At 42.8% G+C, this 17,669-nt stretch overlaps 1 protein-coding gene across 1 annotated transcript in view; it reads right to left on the bottom strand.

The window, feature by feature from the left end:
- The window catches only part of vars2 (valyl-tRNA synthetase 2, mitochondrial), a 29,361-nt gene that overhangs the window by 8,031 nt on the left and 3,661 nt on the right, over positions 1 to 17,669 (bottom strand). Inside the window, exons 4-23 of the mRNA XM_066673596.1 lie at positions 17,544 to 17,625; positions 16,005 to 16,105; positions 15,666 to 15,787; positions 15,027 to 15,093; positions 14,343 to 14,440; positions 12,578 to 12,659; positions 12,304 to 12,423; positions 10,338 to 10,446; positions 10,158 to 10,246; positions 9,950 to 10,040; positions 9,333 to 9,460; positions 8,599 to 8,702; positions 8,356 to 8,437; positions 6,834 to 6,910; positions 6,609 to 6,696; positions 5,243 to 5,336; positions 3,451 to 3,521; positions 2,988 to 3,113; positions 2,692 to 2,796; positions 9 to 77 (exon numbers count right to left, since the gene is read on the bottom strand). Coding sequence (XP_066529693.1) covers positions 9 to 77; positions 2,692 to 2,796; positions 2,988 to 3,113; positions 3,451 to 3,521; positions 5,243 to 5,336; positions 6,609 to 6,696; positions 6,834 to 6,910; positions 8,356 to 8,437; positions 8,599 to 8,702; positions 9,333 to 9,460; positions 9,950 to 10,040; positions 10,158 to 10,246; positions 10,338 to 10,446; positions 12,304 to 12,423; positions 12,578 to 12,659; positions 14,343 to 14,440; positions 15,027 to 15,093; positions 15,666 to 15,787; positions 16,005 to 16,105; positions 17,544 to 17,625 — 1,905 coding nt within the window. The remainder of the gene's footprint in view (positions 1 to 8; positions 78 to 2,691; positions 2,797 to 2,987; positions 3,114 to 3,450; positions 3,522 to 5,242; positions 5,337 to 6,608; positions 6,697 to 6,833; positions 6,911 to 8,355; positions 8,438 to 8,598; positions 8,703 to 9,332; positions 9,461 to 9,949; positions 10,041 to 10,157; positions 10,247 to 10,337; positions 10,447 to 12,303; positions 12,424 to 12,577; positions 12,660 to 14,342; positions 14,441 to 15,026; positions 15,094 to 15,665; positions 15,788 to 16,004; positions 16,106 to 17,543; positions 17,626 to 17,669) is intronic.

The raw sequence follows: 17,669 nt of genomic DNA, 5'->3' as shown, positions 1-17,669 counted from the left end.
TTACTGACCTGTGCTTCCATAGCAACGGCTTTCTCTCTCTGGTCTAAGTTACCCTCCCTGACCTTTTCTTGAAGTCTCTGAAAAACCCCAAAGAGTAACAGTTTCAGAGATGTACACTAATAATAAATGATCTGCTTGTCCATCCAGTGTGAGGCCTTTAGATCCCACATTCAATGTAAAATGCAATGTACACAGGAATTAATGCTGATGTATAATGACTAGTAATAGGGTGACCAGATCTGAGATGGTGAAAAAAAGGACACGTCCTGGGGGTGGGGGGTGATGAGCTCTCGCCCCTCACTGCTGTTGTATGCTTAGCTGAACCTATGTGTGCTTTTAGGTTCTTTCGTTTCGGCATCGCTGCTCGAGACGAGGGTAGGTACATGAGCTTTGCCTGACGTAAACAAGGACTACTGACGTGCAGACTGACCAATTAAATGTTTACAGAGAAGGTTATCGACCAATAACGGTAGCTCTACAGTCAGACCGTCCAATCAGAAGATTTTAGGCTAATTTACCACGCCCCCTTCTCACTCAAGCGAACCAATCGGAGTAGGGGAGGGCGGGACTAGTTTGTGAACGAATCTTCTAAAAACAAAATCCCGGACGTTTGTGAAATTCCGCCCGGACATTTTTTTAAGTCTAAAAAAGAGGACATGTCCGGGTAAAAGAGGACGTCTGGTCACCCTAGTAATAATGATTAATGCACAAAAATAGTCTAATATTCATGTCATGTGCAATTTCTCATTTTCTGAACTATTAATAGAAGGGTGTTGAAAATAAAAGTTTTGACTTTGACATCTGACGTAATTAATACTGTTTTGGTCTTGACTCTGATTGGGTCTCCCTGGCTTAGACTCACAGAACCAAAGATCTTCGGTCTTGACTCAGACTTAACAACTACAAAGGTTTAACACTGACATTCAGTGTCACAGCTTGACGTGATTTTTCTTGTGGCTGTGACACAGACTTAAATTACACCATACAGAGCCATAATCAAAACAAATCAAAAACCTGTATTGCTCATTTATGTCTATTTTTGCTTAATCTTCATTAAAACGAGCACATAGTGCTGTTCATTTTTGTTTCTGTTGTTCAACATACAACTTCCTAAAATGATTTCAGTTTGTTTATCAGTACATTTTGAACTTTTTTAACAAATTAAAAATACCTTGATATTACTGATAACCGTGATAATTAATCAGTGCTGGGTCCCCTCCTCTTTGCCTTGTACACCGCCTCTCTAGGCCCAATCATACATTCACATGGCTTCTCCTATCACTGCTATGCAGATGACACACAGCTCTATTTATCCTTTCCTCCAGGTGACACTTCAGTGGCAACTCGAATCTCTGACTGTCTCTCTGACATATCTACATGGATGAAGGAACATCACCTCCAATTGAATTTATCCAAAACTGAACTACTGGTCCTCCCAGCCAAGCAAGCTATTCTCCACAACATCAGCATCAAGCTAGAGTCCCTATCAGTGGCTCCCACCAAGGTTGTAAGAAACCTGGGTGTCATGGTTGATGACCAGCTGACCTTCGCAGATCACGTTACCGCTGTAGCTCGATCGTGCCGCTTCTCCCTATTCAACATAAGGAAGATTAGGCCATACCTAACTCATCATGCAACACAGCTCCTTGTTCAGACGTTAGTAATCTCCCGTCTTGACTATGGCAACGCCCTCCTGACAGGTCTTCCGGCCTGTGCTGTGAGACCGCTACAGATGATCCAGAATGCTGCAGCACGCCTGGTTTTGAACCAGCCTAAAAGAGCACATGTCACGCCCCTATTAGTTGAGCAGCATTGGCTACCCTTAGCTGCTCGCATCAAATTCAAATCACTAATGATGGCCTTCAGAGTATTCACTGGTTCTGCTCCCATCTTCCTCAATAGACCCTTAAAACCATACGTTAGCGCCCGCCCTCTCCGTTCCTCAAAGGAGCGCCTACTAACACGACCAACCCCCCGTACAGGTCAGTTGAGGCTATTCTCATCTCTGGTACCACGCTGGTGGACGGAGCTTCCAAGCACCATCAGAGCAACAGGAACCCTCTCCGCATTCAAGAAATCCTTGAAAACCCAACTCTTCCGAGAGTATCTCTTGCACTGAAAGTCTTTCTTTAATGCACTTATTACTTCCTGCGTATTGCACTCAGTGTAAGGTATTTTGTATAAATCGTGCTGTAGTTCGAATGTTAGATCCTCTTTTGTAAGTCGGTTTGGATAAAAGCATCTGCCAAATGAATAAATGTAAATAATTTGGGCCCTGATAATCGTGACATTAGATTTTCATACTGTTTCATGTCTAGCTACTACAAAGTCTAGGTCTTGACTGAGATTTTATATCCAGGTCTCTGTTTTGACTCAGTCTTGGCTTAAGCACTGGCCTCATGACCAGAAGCTTTAGAAAATGATATAAAAAGGCATCCTATTAAAAAAAAGTAGAATTTACAAAAGATTAGACGTACGAACGACTTATCAAAGGCAGCTGAATGTAAAAGAGAAACATAAACATAGTTTCACCTCTAGGTATCCAGGGCTTTGGCAGTATTGATTCAGTAGAAGCAGCATGCTTCAAGGACTATAAGGATTTACTGTCCTTATGATGAGTGTGTGTATACGGAGCTGTGGAGGATGTGCAGAGTCATACAGTGTGTATAATAAAACCCACTGGCAGCGTACCTCCAGAGAGACACCTGAAATTACATCCAGAGGGTCGATGACATTTCCCAAAGACTTACTCATCTTCCGACCGTGCTTATCCCTCACCAGAGAGTGAAAGAGCACCTGAGAGAAGAATGCAGAATGAAAAGGAACCTGAAGTCATGCCAGCAGTGTTAATAACACAGTATTATTTAGATGACATTTATTTTGCACATTTCCACTGAAGTATGTCTCATATCCCGATCTGAGTTTGTATTTGAGTTCCCGCTTCTCTTTAGATCTGACATTAAGGTGTAATGAGACAACTGCTGCACCTGTTTAAAGGGCAGCTGGCCGGTCAGCTCTGTGCCCAGCATTACCATCCTGGCCACCCAGAAGAAGATGAGGTCACTTCCAGTCTCCAGTACGGTGTTGGGATAAAACTGCTTCAAGTCCTCGGTCTGGAAATGGAAAAGTATAAACAGCATAGCCTTTTCATAACTCATCAATAGATGAGAGAATTGCTTTTCAAACATTCGGGGACACTCAGGGCCTGATTAACGGCCTCTGATGTCCTTAAAGTACTAGACCCCATGCCCAGATATTAACAAACCTTTATCACACACACACACACAAAAATACACCTTTATCTTTAAAGTGACATACAATGTAAATTCCCATGAAAGCTTTGAAAGGATGTAAAACAAATGTAAAAATAAAGACACAGGTTTTTGTTTGTGGATTCAATAAATGAATCCATGATTTCTTAACCAATGGAAAGGCAGAGGAGTGGTTTACCTGCTGAGGCCAGCCCAGCATAGCGAAAGGAAAAAGACCTGAAGAGAACCATGTATCCAATACATCGGGATCTAAGAGAGAAAAGCACGGGTTGGATTTATTGAGATAAAGGTGCCTGTCGGGTGAAAAATGTCACTTTCCAAAGAACAGCTCAAGCCTAATCCTGGAATTAGGAGTCTTCCTTCTAGGACGTGATTCAAGCGACGCTGCCCTTTTGCACATAAATTTGAGGATCTGGAGCTCACAAACTATAAAAGACATCAACCCTGTTTTTATGTGGTTTGCCTTAGTCTGAAAACAAGGGAAAAACTCCTCCACCATTTTTGAGCAAGGCACTTAACCCCCCAAACTGCTCCCCGGGTGCCAAAGTGATTTGCAGCTCACTGCCTCTAGTGTGTGTGAAGAATTACTCACTAGTCTGTGTTTGTGTTCGCTACCATGGATGGGTTAAATGCAGAGAAGCAATTTCCCTTAAACCAGAAGGCCACAGGAAGAGAACCAAGGTATAAGAGCTAAAAGAAGAACGTCAGTGTCCTTTGCTTGATGCTGCTGCTTGCTTGGGTGTGAGCTGTGTGTGGCTCATTCTCATTTAAAGGAAACCTGCCATTCTGAACAGGGCTGTTTAGACAGAGGGAGGGTGTTGCTGTGGTGTTTGTTCCTTGTGGTGTTTTGACTAAAGCAAGTCACAGACTTTTCATTAAGACCCCTGTGATAAATATCCCATCTTTACTATTTTTTCTCTCCACTTGTTGGTGCACAGTGTCACATTCAAACTAAAAATGTGTTTAAAGTTCGGGAAAACAGGAGTGTGGTGTGTTCTCCCTGTGTCTGCGTGGGTTTCCTCCGGGTGACTGTCTGTGAGGAGTGTGGTGTGTTCTCCCTGTGTCTGCGTGGGTTTCCTCCGGGTGACTGTCTGTGAGGAGTGTGGTGTGTTCTCCCTGTGTCTGCGTGGGTTTCCTCCGGGTGACTGTCTGTGAGGAGTGTGGTGTGTTCTCCCTGTGTCTGCGTGGGTTTCCTCCGGGTGACTGTCTGTGAGGAGTGTGGTGTGTTCTCCCTGTGTCTGCGTGGGTTTCCTCCGGGTGACTGTCTGTGAGGAGTGTGGTGTGTTCTCCCTGTGTCTGCGTGGGTTTCCTCCGAGTGACTGTCTGTGAGGAGTGTGGTGTGTTCTCCCTGTGTCTGCGTGGGTTTCCTCCGGGTGACTGTCTGTGAGGAGTGTGGTGTGTTCTCCCTGTGTCTGCGTGGGTTTCCTCCGGGTGACTGTCTGTGAGGAGTGTGGTGTGTTCTCCCTGTGTCTGCGTGGGTTTCCTCCGGGTGACTGTCTGTGAGGAGTGTGGTGAGTTCTCCCTGTGTCTGCGTGGGTTTCCTCCGGGTGACTGTCTGTGAGGAGTGTGGTGTGTTCTCCCTGTGTCTGCGTGGGTTTCCTCCGGGTGACTGTCTGTGAGGAGTGTGGTGTGTTCTCCCTGTGTCTGCGTGGGTTTCCTCCGGGTGACTGTCTGTGAGGAGTGTGGTGTGTTCTCCCTGTGTCTGTGTGGGTTTCATCTGGGTGCTCTGGTTTCCTCCCACAGTCAAAAAACACACATTGGTAGGTGGATTGGTGACTCAAAAGTGTCTGTAGGCGTGAGTGAGTGAGTGAGTGTGTGTGGCCCTGTGAAAGACTGGTGCCCCCTCCAGGGTGTGATCCTGCCTTAACAGCGCCAAGTAGGCTACAGACCAATGCGACCCTGAACTGGATAAGCACTTACAGACAATGAATGTTACTGAGATATAGACATAATACAGATATAATATTTACCTTGTGTGAGGATTAGAGCATCGGGAGAGACTCCAAATTTCACAGCAGCTCGTTCCCTTGCCTCTGCTTCACTCCTGCCCCACACCCACTGCTCCTGGACACACGAGCACAGTCACAGCTGATGAATAACTCTAAGTAAAACACACTGCATAAATACACTGCGAAAAGAGTGCCTACAAAATGCTGCTTAAAGGAATACTTCAGCAAAAATCAAATGTACACAACTGTACACTTCTCCTAGATGAAGCTGATTGGACAAAACATCAGAGTTGTGCTGAGTTAGATTTTAACTTGAGCAGCAAAGCTAACATTGCTAACAAAGACTAAAGCTCAGTGGTCACCCAAATAGCCCGAATTTTCATCAATTTTCTAAACATATCTATGCCTTAATTAAGGTATTTTAGGACACAGCCTGCAAAAAGTCATAATATGTCTCGCTTAATTAAGACACAGATGTGGTCAGAGAGTAATTTATTTGGGCAACTGGGGTGACTATTGGATTTTAGTCTTTTGCTCTGGCTAAAGCAACACTATGTAATATTTTTACCTTAAAATTACAGCTTCAAAATCATTGTGATGCTTCAGTGAACTGTAAGAGCGAGAAAAGGGCCTCTGTCCTTGTACTCTAGATTCGGCACTGCAGAAAGTGCAGTGTGTAAATTTTGGTGAAGGGTAGGACACAAACCCCCAATGATTTACACTAAGAGAAGCCCCAAGAGCAAAAAATAACTAGGGTTACCTAGTGTTCCTTTAAAAGCTAAAGAAGCTAAATTCTGACTCAACTGATCAACTACATTTTTACAAGAACTAACCTGTATCTTTTGCCCAAATAGCCCTTTAAGTCTGCTGAGCTCAAATATGGGACAGAAACAGATATTTCAGATATTGTTTTCTTTATCCTTTGCCTCCAAGAAAATAGATGTGAAGAGGTGTCATGTGAATGGGGAGTTTTCGTAGATTTCAAAGCACAGATTTCATTAAAAATGACTGTGTTCCCAGAGAAATGACAGATAAATGAGTGGAATTCCAACTAAAGCTTATACAATCTTTCTTACAGAGATGTTTTTGATATTCTTTACATGTCATAGATATAATTACAATATGACAAAGTCTCACAACACTGTCTGATATGTAGAACAGGTTTACAGATGTGAGGTATAGGTGCCAACCACAGATCTATCATCCTACTGATCACTGGCTGTGATTTACTTTACAAAAAATGTAGAGGGTCTATGACTTTGTGAATCATATTTTGTCATCCATATGTAAATGAATCAGAGTCATGGTGTTATTCACAATACAGCACTCCCTCTAATGTTCTAACAAGACATTAATACGCTTCCTGTGTAAAAGAAACTATAATTACCTCTTGAGAATTACCAAAGTCTGGTAACGTGACTCTATACGCTGGAATCTGATGACCCCACCAAAGCTGCCTGGAGATGCACCAGTCACTGAGCAGAGAGAGCGAGGGAAACATAGTTTATGAATTCATATACAGACGGTAATGTGTTGAAAGGGATTATCACAGCTGTGCTTTGTCCAAGGAGCACATCCACAGAATTAATCTTCTGGATTTCCACACGCTTACCTGATGTTAGAGAGCCAGTTCTTCCATGTTTTGGTATAGAAATGAGGAATTATTTCTAACTCTCCCTCATCCACAGCCTAAACGTGATAAACATGGAAAAAATGTAGAAGAAAAGTACAAAAGCACAACGTCAGGTTTATTCATTGTGAATAGATACAGCTGTGCTGACTGACGGATTTAAATGATCCATACAGATCAGAGTGTTTCTCCAGAGCTGGGGAATATGGCATGAGTAACATATCGCAATTCTTAAATGATTATAAAGATTTTGATGACAGTCTTCTGATATCCTGGGTACAGTGGGTTTTAGTCTGGATTCTGAACACTGCACTGAGCGGAATGCACTCACTGCTATAATCACTACCACAGCTTTAAAATTTTACCAAACATTCATGTGCTGTAACGTCACAAGCACAACCCAAATAAAAAACATAGATGTTAATTTATATATCTTTTATAATTGAGAAAAATCAACATTAAACATTTTCCCCGAGGTACGTAACAAATCCGTCCTCACAATACAGATCAGAGAACGTTTACGGGACACGGATCAGATAATTTTTCAGATGACCAAAAGAAAAAACCCAGCTGGCACCTGACTTAATTCAATATTTAAATTTGTTTGAAATAATGTTACTGTCATTAAAAACAACATTGAAAAAATTAATTCATTTACTATCTGTAACCCTTATCCAGTTCAGGGTCCAGAGCCTACATGGAATCATTGGGCGCAAGACAGGAATAGACCCTGGAGGGGGCGCCAGTCCTTTACAGGGCAACACACACATTCACTTACACACTCATACCTGCGGACACTTTTGAGTCGCCAATCCACCTACCAACGTGTGTTTTTGGACTGTGGGAGGAAACCGGAGCACCCAGAGGAAACCCACGCAGACACAGGGAGAACACACCACACTCCTCACAGACAGTCACCCGGAAGAAACCCACTCGAACACAGGGAGAACACACCACACTCCACACAGACAGTCACCCGGAGGAAACCCACGCAGACACAGGGAGAACACACCACACTCCTCACAGACAGTCACCCGGAGGAAACCCACGCAGACACAGGGAGAACACACCACACTCCTCACAGACAGTCACCCGGAGGAAACGCACGCAGACACAGGGAGAACACACCACACTCCTCACAGACAGTCACCCGGAGGAAACCCACACAGACACAGGGAGGACACACCACACTCCCCACAGACAGTCACCCGGAGGAAACCCACGCAGACACAGGGAGAACACACCACACTCCTCATAGACAGTCACCCGGAGGAAACCCACACAGACACAGGGAGAACACACCACATTGAAAAAATTTTCAGTTAATTTCGTTTGTTGTTTGAATGTTGAAACAACATCACAGTATTAACATTGATTCACCTTTCAAAATCAAAACCAATTTTTAACTGTGACTCATTCTGTTTCACATTTAAAGCTAATATTAATAATTAATTAATGCCGAATTAATAACTAATTAATATCCACCTCTAACACACATTCGTACCTGAATTGCCTTTTCTGCCATTTTCCCACAGCGAACAAACCACTGTTTTTTCAGCAACGGTTCAACGATGTCTCCAGAGCGGCTGTGGGACAGAGTGAAGAGGGAATATGAACCGGCCAATAACCAAATACACTAAAAATAATATGAAATCCAAATATATTCTTAGGATTTATTATAATCAATGAGCAACTTATAACAATTTGTAGAAGCAACATAAAAATAACTCTATTTATCTTGCCTCACCTGCAAATTGGTAAAGACATGGGATGATCCTTCTTTCCTCTGAACAACTTAGTCTCCATCAGGGCACTGATCACTTTTTCCCTGGCCTCGAATCGCTTCACTCCCTGAGAACATGACAAACAACAAGGAGATGCACAGAATATGTGCTCCATAAACAGTATCCTACTTTACAGGACCCATATCTGCCGTCTTGAAAGAATAGTTTGATATTGTCCATTATAACCATTATACTTTCAAAACGTATGTTATTATAATGGACGCCAAGCTGCAAAATCATGTTGTGTAGTCACAAAAAACAACAACTCTTTTGCCTATGTCCACCTATTCAGTCTAACGCAGTTTAGCTCCGCCCCTACAGACTGAATGTATAAAAAAATCTGCAGTGCCCCGCCACTTTGTTGATAAAGTTATTTTGAGACAAACCCCTGACTCCAATCTCCAAGTCATTGGCTTCCAACCTCCACTGAATGTATTTAAACGTTATAAATATTCCAACAAAACTGCATCTTCTTATTGAACAAAAAGTGACAAACCATTTATATAACTGACATGCATTACATTTGTAATCATTTGTCTCGCTGTGCACCCTGCAAACCTCCCCCATTTTGGGGAACACTGCATTAGTATTTATCACATAACTCATACTTACTTAATACTAAGATTAAAAATTTGACCATCTGTATAATGGATACCACTTTAGAACACATATTACACAGAGCTACACGGTTCTGTACCTGCAGCCAGGAGCCACAGAGAGATGTCATGGCTCCGTCTCCTCCAATCACAGAAAGTCGTGGCAGGGCATGCCTCTGAGAGAGCAGGAAGTCAGTGTAATCATGAGCAGGGGTCAGCTTCACAGCTCCTATGATATTACAGGAGAAAAAGATTTAGACTCAAATGGTACTCCCTTGAGAAAACAGTAAGGCTTTACCATATCATAACGATGGCAATAATTTCAATATAATTATTTAATGATTTTTAAAAATCCATATCATAATAGCCAAATGCTGAGTTGTTTAATTAATGACGTACGCATAATTTATTTACAACCAACCACAGATATGAAAGAATCCTGTAACAGCAAATTGGGAAATTCAACTAGTAATTTGTTTCTCCACCTCAAGCAGAATCACCCAGTTGAGTACGAGGAAAGTCAAAAGCACTGTGGAGGAAACCCACGCAGACACAGGGAGAACACACCACACTCCTCACAGACAGTCACCCAGAGCGGGAATCGAACTCACAACCTCCAGGTCCCTGGAGCTGTGTGACAGCAACATAACCTGCTGCGCCACCGTGCCGCCCAATAATATTTTAGAATGATCCAAAAGCCAAAATACAAGAGGCATACCTGTACCCAGCTCCATGTCCACCATTGGGTCTGTGATAATAGGCAGCAGTCTGTTTGTAAAAGGGTGTCTGCAGTGTTTTCCATGGAGAGCCTGATAAAGAAAGAGTAATACACCTGAAAACCTGAATGCATTTAAGAAGCTTAATGTACTATTACACAGTAAATCAAGTTTAACTGAAAATTGTAGCACAAGAGCACTAATGTGGACCTTGTATCGAGTATCATCAGGATGCACAGCAATGGCCACATCCCCCAGCATGGTTTCTGGACGAGTGGTGGACACAGAAACCTCTCCCTCTAACAGTGATACAAACACACAAAGATCGACAAACTCCAGCTTAGAAAGAAGAAAAAAAAAATACAAATTTGGAGAATAAAAAGCCCTCACCCTGTTCCTCTAAAGGATACGCAAATGTGACCATAGTCCCAAACTCCACTTTCTTCTGATAACCAGGAACAGACAGAAGAGTCCGTCCAGGCAACTGCTTCGAGTCAACCTTAACACAATGTGTTTTACATTAGTATTCAACTGCAGAAATGTGTATTAGTTATTTAATAAACAAAAAATCTATTACTGTTTACCAACTGGCCATTTTGCCCAAAACCTCTCTGTTAAAACAACACTAGGTAACATTTAGTGTTTTTGCTCCTTGGCTCCCCCTACAGTTCATTCATTCATTCATTATCTGTAAGCGCTTATCCAGGTCAGGGTCGTGGTGGATCCAGAGCCTACCTGGAATCATTGGGCGCAAGGCAGGAATACACCCTGGAGGGGGCGCCAGTCCTTCTCAGGGCAACACACACACACACACACACATATTCACTCACACACTCACACCTACGGACACTTTTGAGTCGCCAATCCACCTACCAACGTGTGTTTTTGGACTGTCGGAGGAAACCCGCGCAGACACAGAGAGAACACACCACACTCCTCACAGACAGTCACATGGAGGAAACCCACGCAGACACGGAGAACACACCACACTCCTCACAGACAGTCACCCGGAGGAAACCCACGCAGACACAGGGAGAACACACCACACTCCTCACAGACAGTCACCCGGAGGAAACCCACGCAGACACAGAGAGAACACACCACACTCCTCACAGACAGTCACCCGGAGGAAACCCACGCAGACACAGGGAGAACACACCACACTCCTCACAGACAGTCACATGGAGGAAACCCACGCAGACGCAGGGAGAACACACCACACTCCTCACAGACAGTCACATGGAGGAAACCCGCGCAGACACAGAGAGAACACACCACACTCCTCACAGACAGTCACATGGAGGAAACCCACGCAGACACAGGGAGAACACACCACACTCCTCACAGACAGTCACCCGGAGGAAACCCACGCAGACACAGGGAGAACACACCACACTCCTCACAGACAGTCACCCGGAGGAAACCCACGCAGACACAGAGAGAACACACCACACTCCTCACAGACAGTCACCCGGAGGAAACCCACGCAGACACAGGGAGAACACACCACACTCCTCACAGACAGTCACCCGGAGGAAACCCACGCAGACACGGGGAGAACACACCACACTCCTCACAAACAGTCACTAAGAGTGGGAATCGTACCCACAACCTCCAGGCCCCTGGAGTTGTGGGACTGCGACACCGTGCCGCCCCCCCCCCCTACAGTTAAAGAGAGTAATTAATTTTTACAACACTGTCCTGAAATCAAGAGACCGGGGTGTGTGTGTGTGGTGGTGGGGGGGTACCCTCCTCCAAAAGTTACATAGTGCAGTGTCTACAGGTCAGTAAAGCATTACAATGTTTTGAAGCTGTAATTTTAAGGTAACTTTACTACCTAGTGTTGCTTTAATGTACAGTTCATGTTAATCACCATCTGGCACTATATCCTTGGTTGCTTTAATGAGTAAGATATTAATCAAATCTCAATATTATAGCTGTAATTCAAAGTGCTTCACAGATTTGTTACAAAAACTAAAACTAAAGAATGAAAAATAGATCAGTAATATCTTGAAAGTTTAAAAGGAGAACAAGTAAAATTAAAAACTAATTCTATAATATAAATAAAAGTACGATGTAATTGACTATAAATCAATACAAGAAAGTACAAAAGCAAGAAAAGGTAAAATAGGATAACTGTAAAATAATAATTAATTTAAATAAGGAAGATGTTACACCATAAAGTAAATGTTGAACAGTTAAGTCTTTAGATTGTGCTTAAAGAAGTCCACAATCTAAGCTACTTGTGATGAATGGAAGGCTAATAAACTACATAAACAGATGAGCTACGGTCCAAAACTATACAGAAGATCCAAAGTGTAGTAGGAACACAAGGTGGAAGTTCACTTCGATGCACCTCAATGTCAGAAATGGCAGACTCCAGAGCACAGCTCCAGTTGACCAGGCTTTCAGAACGATAGATCAGGCCCGAATCACACATTCGAACAAAGGCCTCCGTCACTGCACTGCTGAAACCCTGCAGCAAGGAGAGACGGAGAAAAGCACAAACAAAAGGAGGACGCAGGAGCAGGAAAATGAGAAGATGTAAAAGAAATGATATGTGAAATGGTGCTCAGTGAGGCGTGATGTGCTTATATAAACAGGGAAATTGGTGTGTGGTGCTGTCATACTGGATCCATGGTGAAACAGGCCCGGCTCCAGTCCAGTGAAGCGCCCAGTTTCCTCAGCTGATGATAAATCTCATCTCCTTTACTGTAATGCAAAACACATTGGACTCACCACTCATTCAGTTACTAGCACAGAGGCTCTGAGTGAGCCCTGAAATTCAGCCACAAATCTGTCCTACTTTTCTGACATCCTCTCCATGGCCAAAATTAAACACTGCTCTTCCAAATTCCTTTTTTTTTCCTGAAATGAAGCCCTTTGACGCAATAACTGCTTCTGCCCTTCTCAGAAGGATTAAGAAGATGTTGGAACATTTCTGTGAGAAACTGATGGCACTGTGCCACAGACATTAGTGACGTAATGTACTGATGTTGGATCCCAAATGTTTTTGAAGGTATCCCATCACTCCAGAAGACACAGTTCCAGTGCTGCTCAGGATCTTTATACCTCTCTTGCCAAATTAACGAAGCTAAAAGCAATTATTTGTCACTGTATAAAGTACAACAAAATGTGTCTTCCTCATTTAACCCATCTGTGGCTCTGAACCCACACCCATGGGCAGCCATCCCTGACGTCCGGAGAGCGGTTGTGGCTTTGGTGCCTTACTCAAGTGCCCCTCAGCAGTGGATTGAGAGAGGAAAACAGTGCTGTTCCTTCACTCCCACCTCCCCCTATTTTCCTGCTGGTTCTGGGAATCGAACCAACAACGTTTCAATTCTAAGCTCTTTTCTCTAACCTTTAGGCCACAGCTGCCCAAAGTTTCCAGATTTGTGTTCAAATTTGGTTCAACTTATAGTTTAGCTTATTTCACTAACTAAATGGTGTATCTACAAACTAGCTGTTCTTTACGTGGGGTGGCATGGTGGTGCAGCAGGTAGTGTCGAATTCACATAGCTCCAGGGACCTGGAGGTTGTGGGTTCGATTCCCGCTCCGGGTGACTGTCAGTGAGGAGTGTGGTGTGTTCTCCCTGTGTCTGCGTGGGTTTCCTCCGGGTGACTGTCTGTGAGGAGTGTGGTGTGTTCTCCCTGTGTCTGCGTGGGTGTCCTCCGGGTGACTGTCTGTGAGGAGTGTGGTGTGTTCTCTCTGTGTCTGCATGGGTTTCCTCCAGGTGACTGTCTGTGAGGAGTGTGGTGTGTTCTCTCTGTGTCTGTGCTGTGTGGGTTTCCTCCGGGTGACTGTGAGGAGTGTGGTGTGTTCTCTCTTTGTCTGCGTGGGTTTCCTCCAGGTGACTGTCTGTGAGGAGTGTGGTGTGTTCTCCCTGTGTCTGTGTGGGTTTCCTCCGCGTGACTGTCTGTGAGGAGTGTGGTGTGTTCTCTCTGTGTCTGTGCTGTGTGGGTTTCCTCTGGGTGACTGTGAGGAGTGTGGTGTGTTCTCTCTGTGTCTGTGTGGGTTTCTTCCGGGTGCTCCGGTTTCCTCCCACAGTCCAAAAACACACGTTGGTAGGTGGATTGGCGACTCAAATGTGTCCGTAGGTGTGAGTGTGTGAGTGAATGTGTGAGTGTGTGTGTGTTGCCCTGTGAAGGACTGGCGCCCCCTCCAGGGTGTATTTCTGCCTTGCGCCCAATGATTCCAGGTAGGCTCTGGACCCACCGCGACCCTGAACTGGATAAGGGTTACAGATAATGAATGAATGAATGAATGTTCTTTGCATTGTGTGAAATTTACCATGAAGATGAATGGACTAATTGCCCATGTTCTAATATTTTGTCCCAATAGAAATTATATGAATGATTTAAAAGTGAAAAGCAGACAAAATGCGAGTGACACACTCTTTTTTCCATGTCCAGACTTCCTGCAGGAACTCCTCTCTGCTGAAGTCTTGTCGACGCTTGCCCTGTTCCCTCAGCAACTTCCTCTCCACCACAGACTAACACACACACACACACACATCAAAAACATGACACTAAGAACAGCTACTTACATGCACCTTGTTAAAAAATGTTGTCTAATGTAATGTGAAGCACAATAGCACCCTCTAGACAATATCTAAATGTGAGTCAGTATCTGTAATTATCCCTCTGGGATCAATAATATATTTCTGATCTGATCTGATTTGATCTGTTGACACCCACCCTTGGTTCAAAAATCATAGGTGTGTATGTATGTGAGTGAGAAGTCCTTTGAGGTTCTTTGCATCAAAACTTTAGTTGCTGGGCTGCCATACAATTTTGAAGTAAAGGAACTTCTAATCAGCTACAAAAATAAGACTCAGTGACTTTTGCTTTGTGGTTGTGCCTCTGTATTCTTTACAAAGTATTTTTATTTATTTATTGGACTTCCCTTCCTTATTATCTTTGTACACATTCTTAGATGAGTCTCTTTAAAATAAAAGCCACTGGGTTTGAAGTTCAGATTCCAGACACAATGATAGAATGGCACCAATGTCCAAATACATTTTGGAGAACTCTGCTGTAAAGTGTACATATTTAACTGAGTGACTCTGATGGTGGTACCTGTGTTGCAATTCCAGCATGATCACAGCCCGGCACCCACAGCACTCTGTAACCTTGCATTCTCCTCCTAAACAAAAAGACAAGAATGAAACCAGCAAGCTCAAGTTCAGAACCACTGAACATCATCATACATTTTCAGTACAAACTACTACATACAGTCCATTCAGTTCAGATTCAGAAAAGATTATCAGAGACACTGCCACTGGAATAAACTGCCATGTTTGCACTCATTACATTCATAATAGCCTACTGGTAAAATGTGGATATTTTAATGTACAAAAATACAGAATGGATTTAAAATGGACCCTATCGTGTATCTCACAAAATATTAACTTTACAGGAGAAAGAAAAAACCTTCTTATCTTTCAGTGGAAGTCAATCTAAAAGCATTTTATTACAAGTCATTTCTGAGCATTTCTATTGGTTCCTTCATCATGAAGTTTTTATACAATGTGAAAGACAACTGCTGTGTTCAAATTATGTTGTAAACTAAAAATCTAAAACAAATGGAGATACACATATTTAATTGAGCAGCAATGATATACAACATTGGTAAATGTCCTAAAGCAAAGATTAAAACTGAATATATTTAAGTCCTCATGCCTCTGTATTAACTTAAATAAATACAGCAGTCTGTACCAGCGCACGAGAGCATCCTCTATGGCCACAGTGAGAGCATGACCCAGGTGCAGGGAGCCAGTCACATTTGGAGGAGGGATACAGAGAGAGAAATATCTGTCCACAGCCTGGGGCAGAGCACTCTGATAATAAAACATCAAAACACACACAGGGAACAAACTCTAATTAATATATATATATATAAATTAAATATATTATGAATTCTGCTCTTGAGCTTCAGAGTTTAATGGAGTTATTCTGACCTTTTCTAAATAGTTTCTGGTAATTAATGAATATGGAAATGAACAGAGATGTGTTTGAGGACACAGACTCTGTCGAATATAAATCGGGGCCATTTACATGTTTCTCAGGGCTGAAAAATTCTTGTTTCTCCCACCACGAATACCAGTGCGACTCCACATACTCTGGACTGTAGGACTGTGGGAGGGGTACAGCGGTGTCTAACGAAGACAACAGAAAGAACAGACATTTTTAATGGTATTATGTCAGTTTGCCATTAACTTTGTATCACCATAATGTCATCTTTACAAGAGAAGCAAAACAACCATCTTAACTCTAAATGGCTGTTAACAGAATAGAATTGGTCCCGTTTCTATTTGTTCATTCATTATGAAATTTTAAGGCAATGTAAAGAGCAGTTGGTATTTTCCAATTATATCCAAAACTATTTTTAACAAATACACAATGTTTTGTCCCAAAACTGCTAATATTCAACCACAGAGAATCAGTTGTTTAAAAGGTGATGTTCATGCTTTAAATAAAAAACACAAAAAAATTCAGAGGATGTTTCCTCACCAACTGTTAGCTCTGCAGTCTCTTTGTGTGCTCAAAACCGGTCTAATCTGTATATGACAGTAAATGGGTGTCTCTGTCCAGTGTGCTAGGCTTTATCTCTCTCTGCTTACAGCTAAAAAAAAAGGAATCTGGAATTTTGTAGACAACAGTGAGAACTCCAAACTTTGAAAAGCACCAACTGAGATGAGGATATGGTACTATTCCTGTTCCATAGGGGGGCAACAGTGAGTTATTTTTTGCTGTTTTGGGTCACTTAAAGTGGAAAAGTCTCCAAATCTGAGAGACACAGTGCTACAAAGTGCTACAAAACTGAACAACTGGAGTTATACATTAGTTTATGTGGTCATTCAAACAGCAAATAAAAACATACAGACAAGTTAGACTTCAGCCATGTTTTTTTTCCCCTTAAATATACTATTCCTTATTAAAAGATGCATCGCTTCTAAACATAAACAAACCAACAATGAGTTGAGAGTAGTTCTTGTTTATTATTAATAAAAAATATTATTATTATTATTGGGGCGGCACAGTGGAGCAGCAGGTAGTGTCGCAGTCACACAGCTCCAGGGACCTGGAGGTTGTGGATTCGATTCCCACTCCAGGTGACTGTCTGTGAGGAGTGTGGTGTGTTCTCCCCGTGGGTTTCCTCCGGGTGCTCCGGTTTCCTCCCACAGTCCAAAAACACACGTTGGTAGGTGGATTGGCGACTCAAAAGTGTCCGTAGGTGTGTGAGTGTGTGTGTCTGTGTTGCCCTGTGAAGGACTGGCGCCCCCTCCAGGGTGTGTTCCTGCCTTGCGCCCAATGATTCCAGGTAGGCTCTGGACCACCGTGACCCTGAATTGGATAAGCGCTTACAGATAATGAATGAATGAATTATTATTATTATTATTATGCACAGACCGATCACTACTGATGTTTGTTCACTGTATAAACACTCCGTTTATAAATGTTTGTAGACTGTAGGTTGTAGGAACTAATACACACTGTAGTTAGTGTCCCCTTTGTGGCAGTTACAGCCTGTACCCTTCTTTGAAAGCTTTAAATTAGATGCTGGAGAAGTGAACAAAGTCCAGAAGACAGTACCTTTTCTATCTCCAGGCACGGTGGCAGCTGTGTACTTTATCTTTTCTTTTTCTGACCACTTCATCCCAACATCATCAACATTCTAAAAAAAAGAGCAGATAAAGACAAATAAAAGTATAAACATTC

This window comes from Hoplias malabaricus, chromosome 6, assembly GCF_029633855.1.
Source record: "Hoplias malabaricus isolate fHopMal1 chromosome 6, fHopMal1.hap1, whole genome shotgun sequence".
In the NCBI taxonomy this organism is placed as follows: domain Eukaryota; kingdom Metazoa; phylum Chordata; class Actinopteri; order Characiformes; family Erythrinidae; genus Hoplias; species Hoplias malabaricus.
Note: the sequence above shows the minus strand (reverse complement) of the source record. Positions and strands in the feature narration are given on the sequence as shown.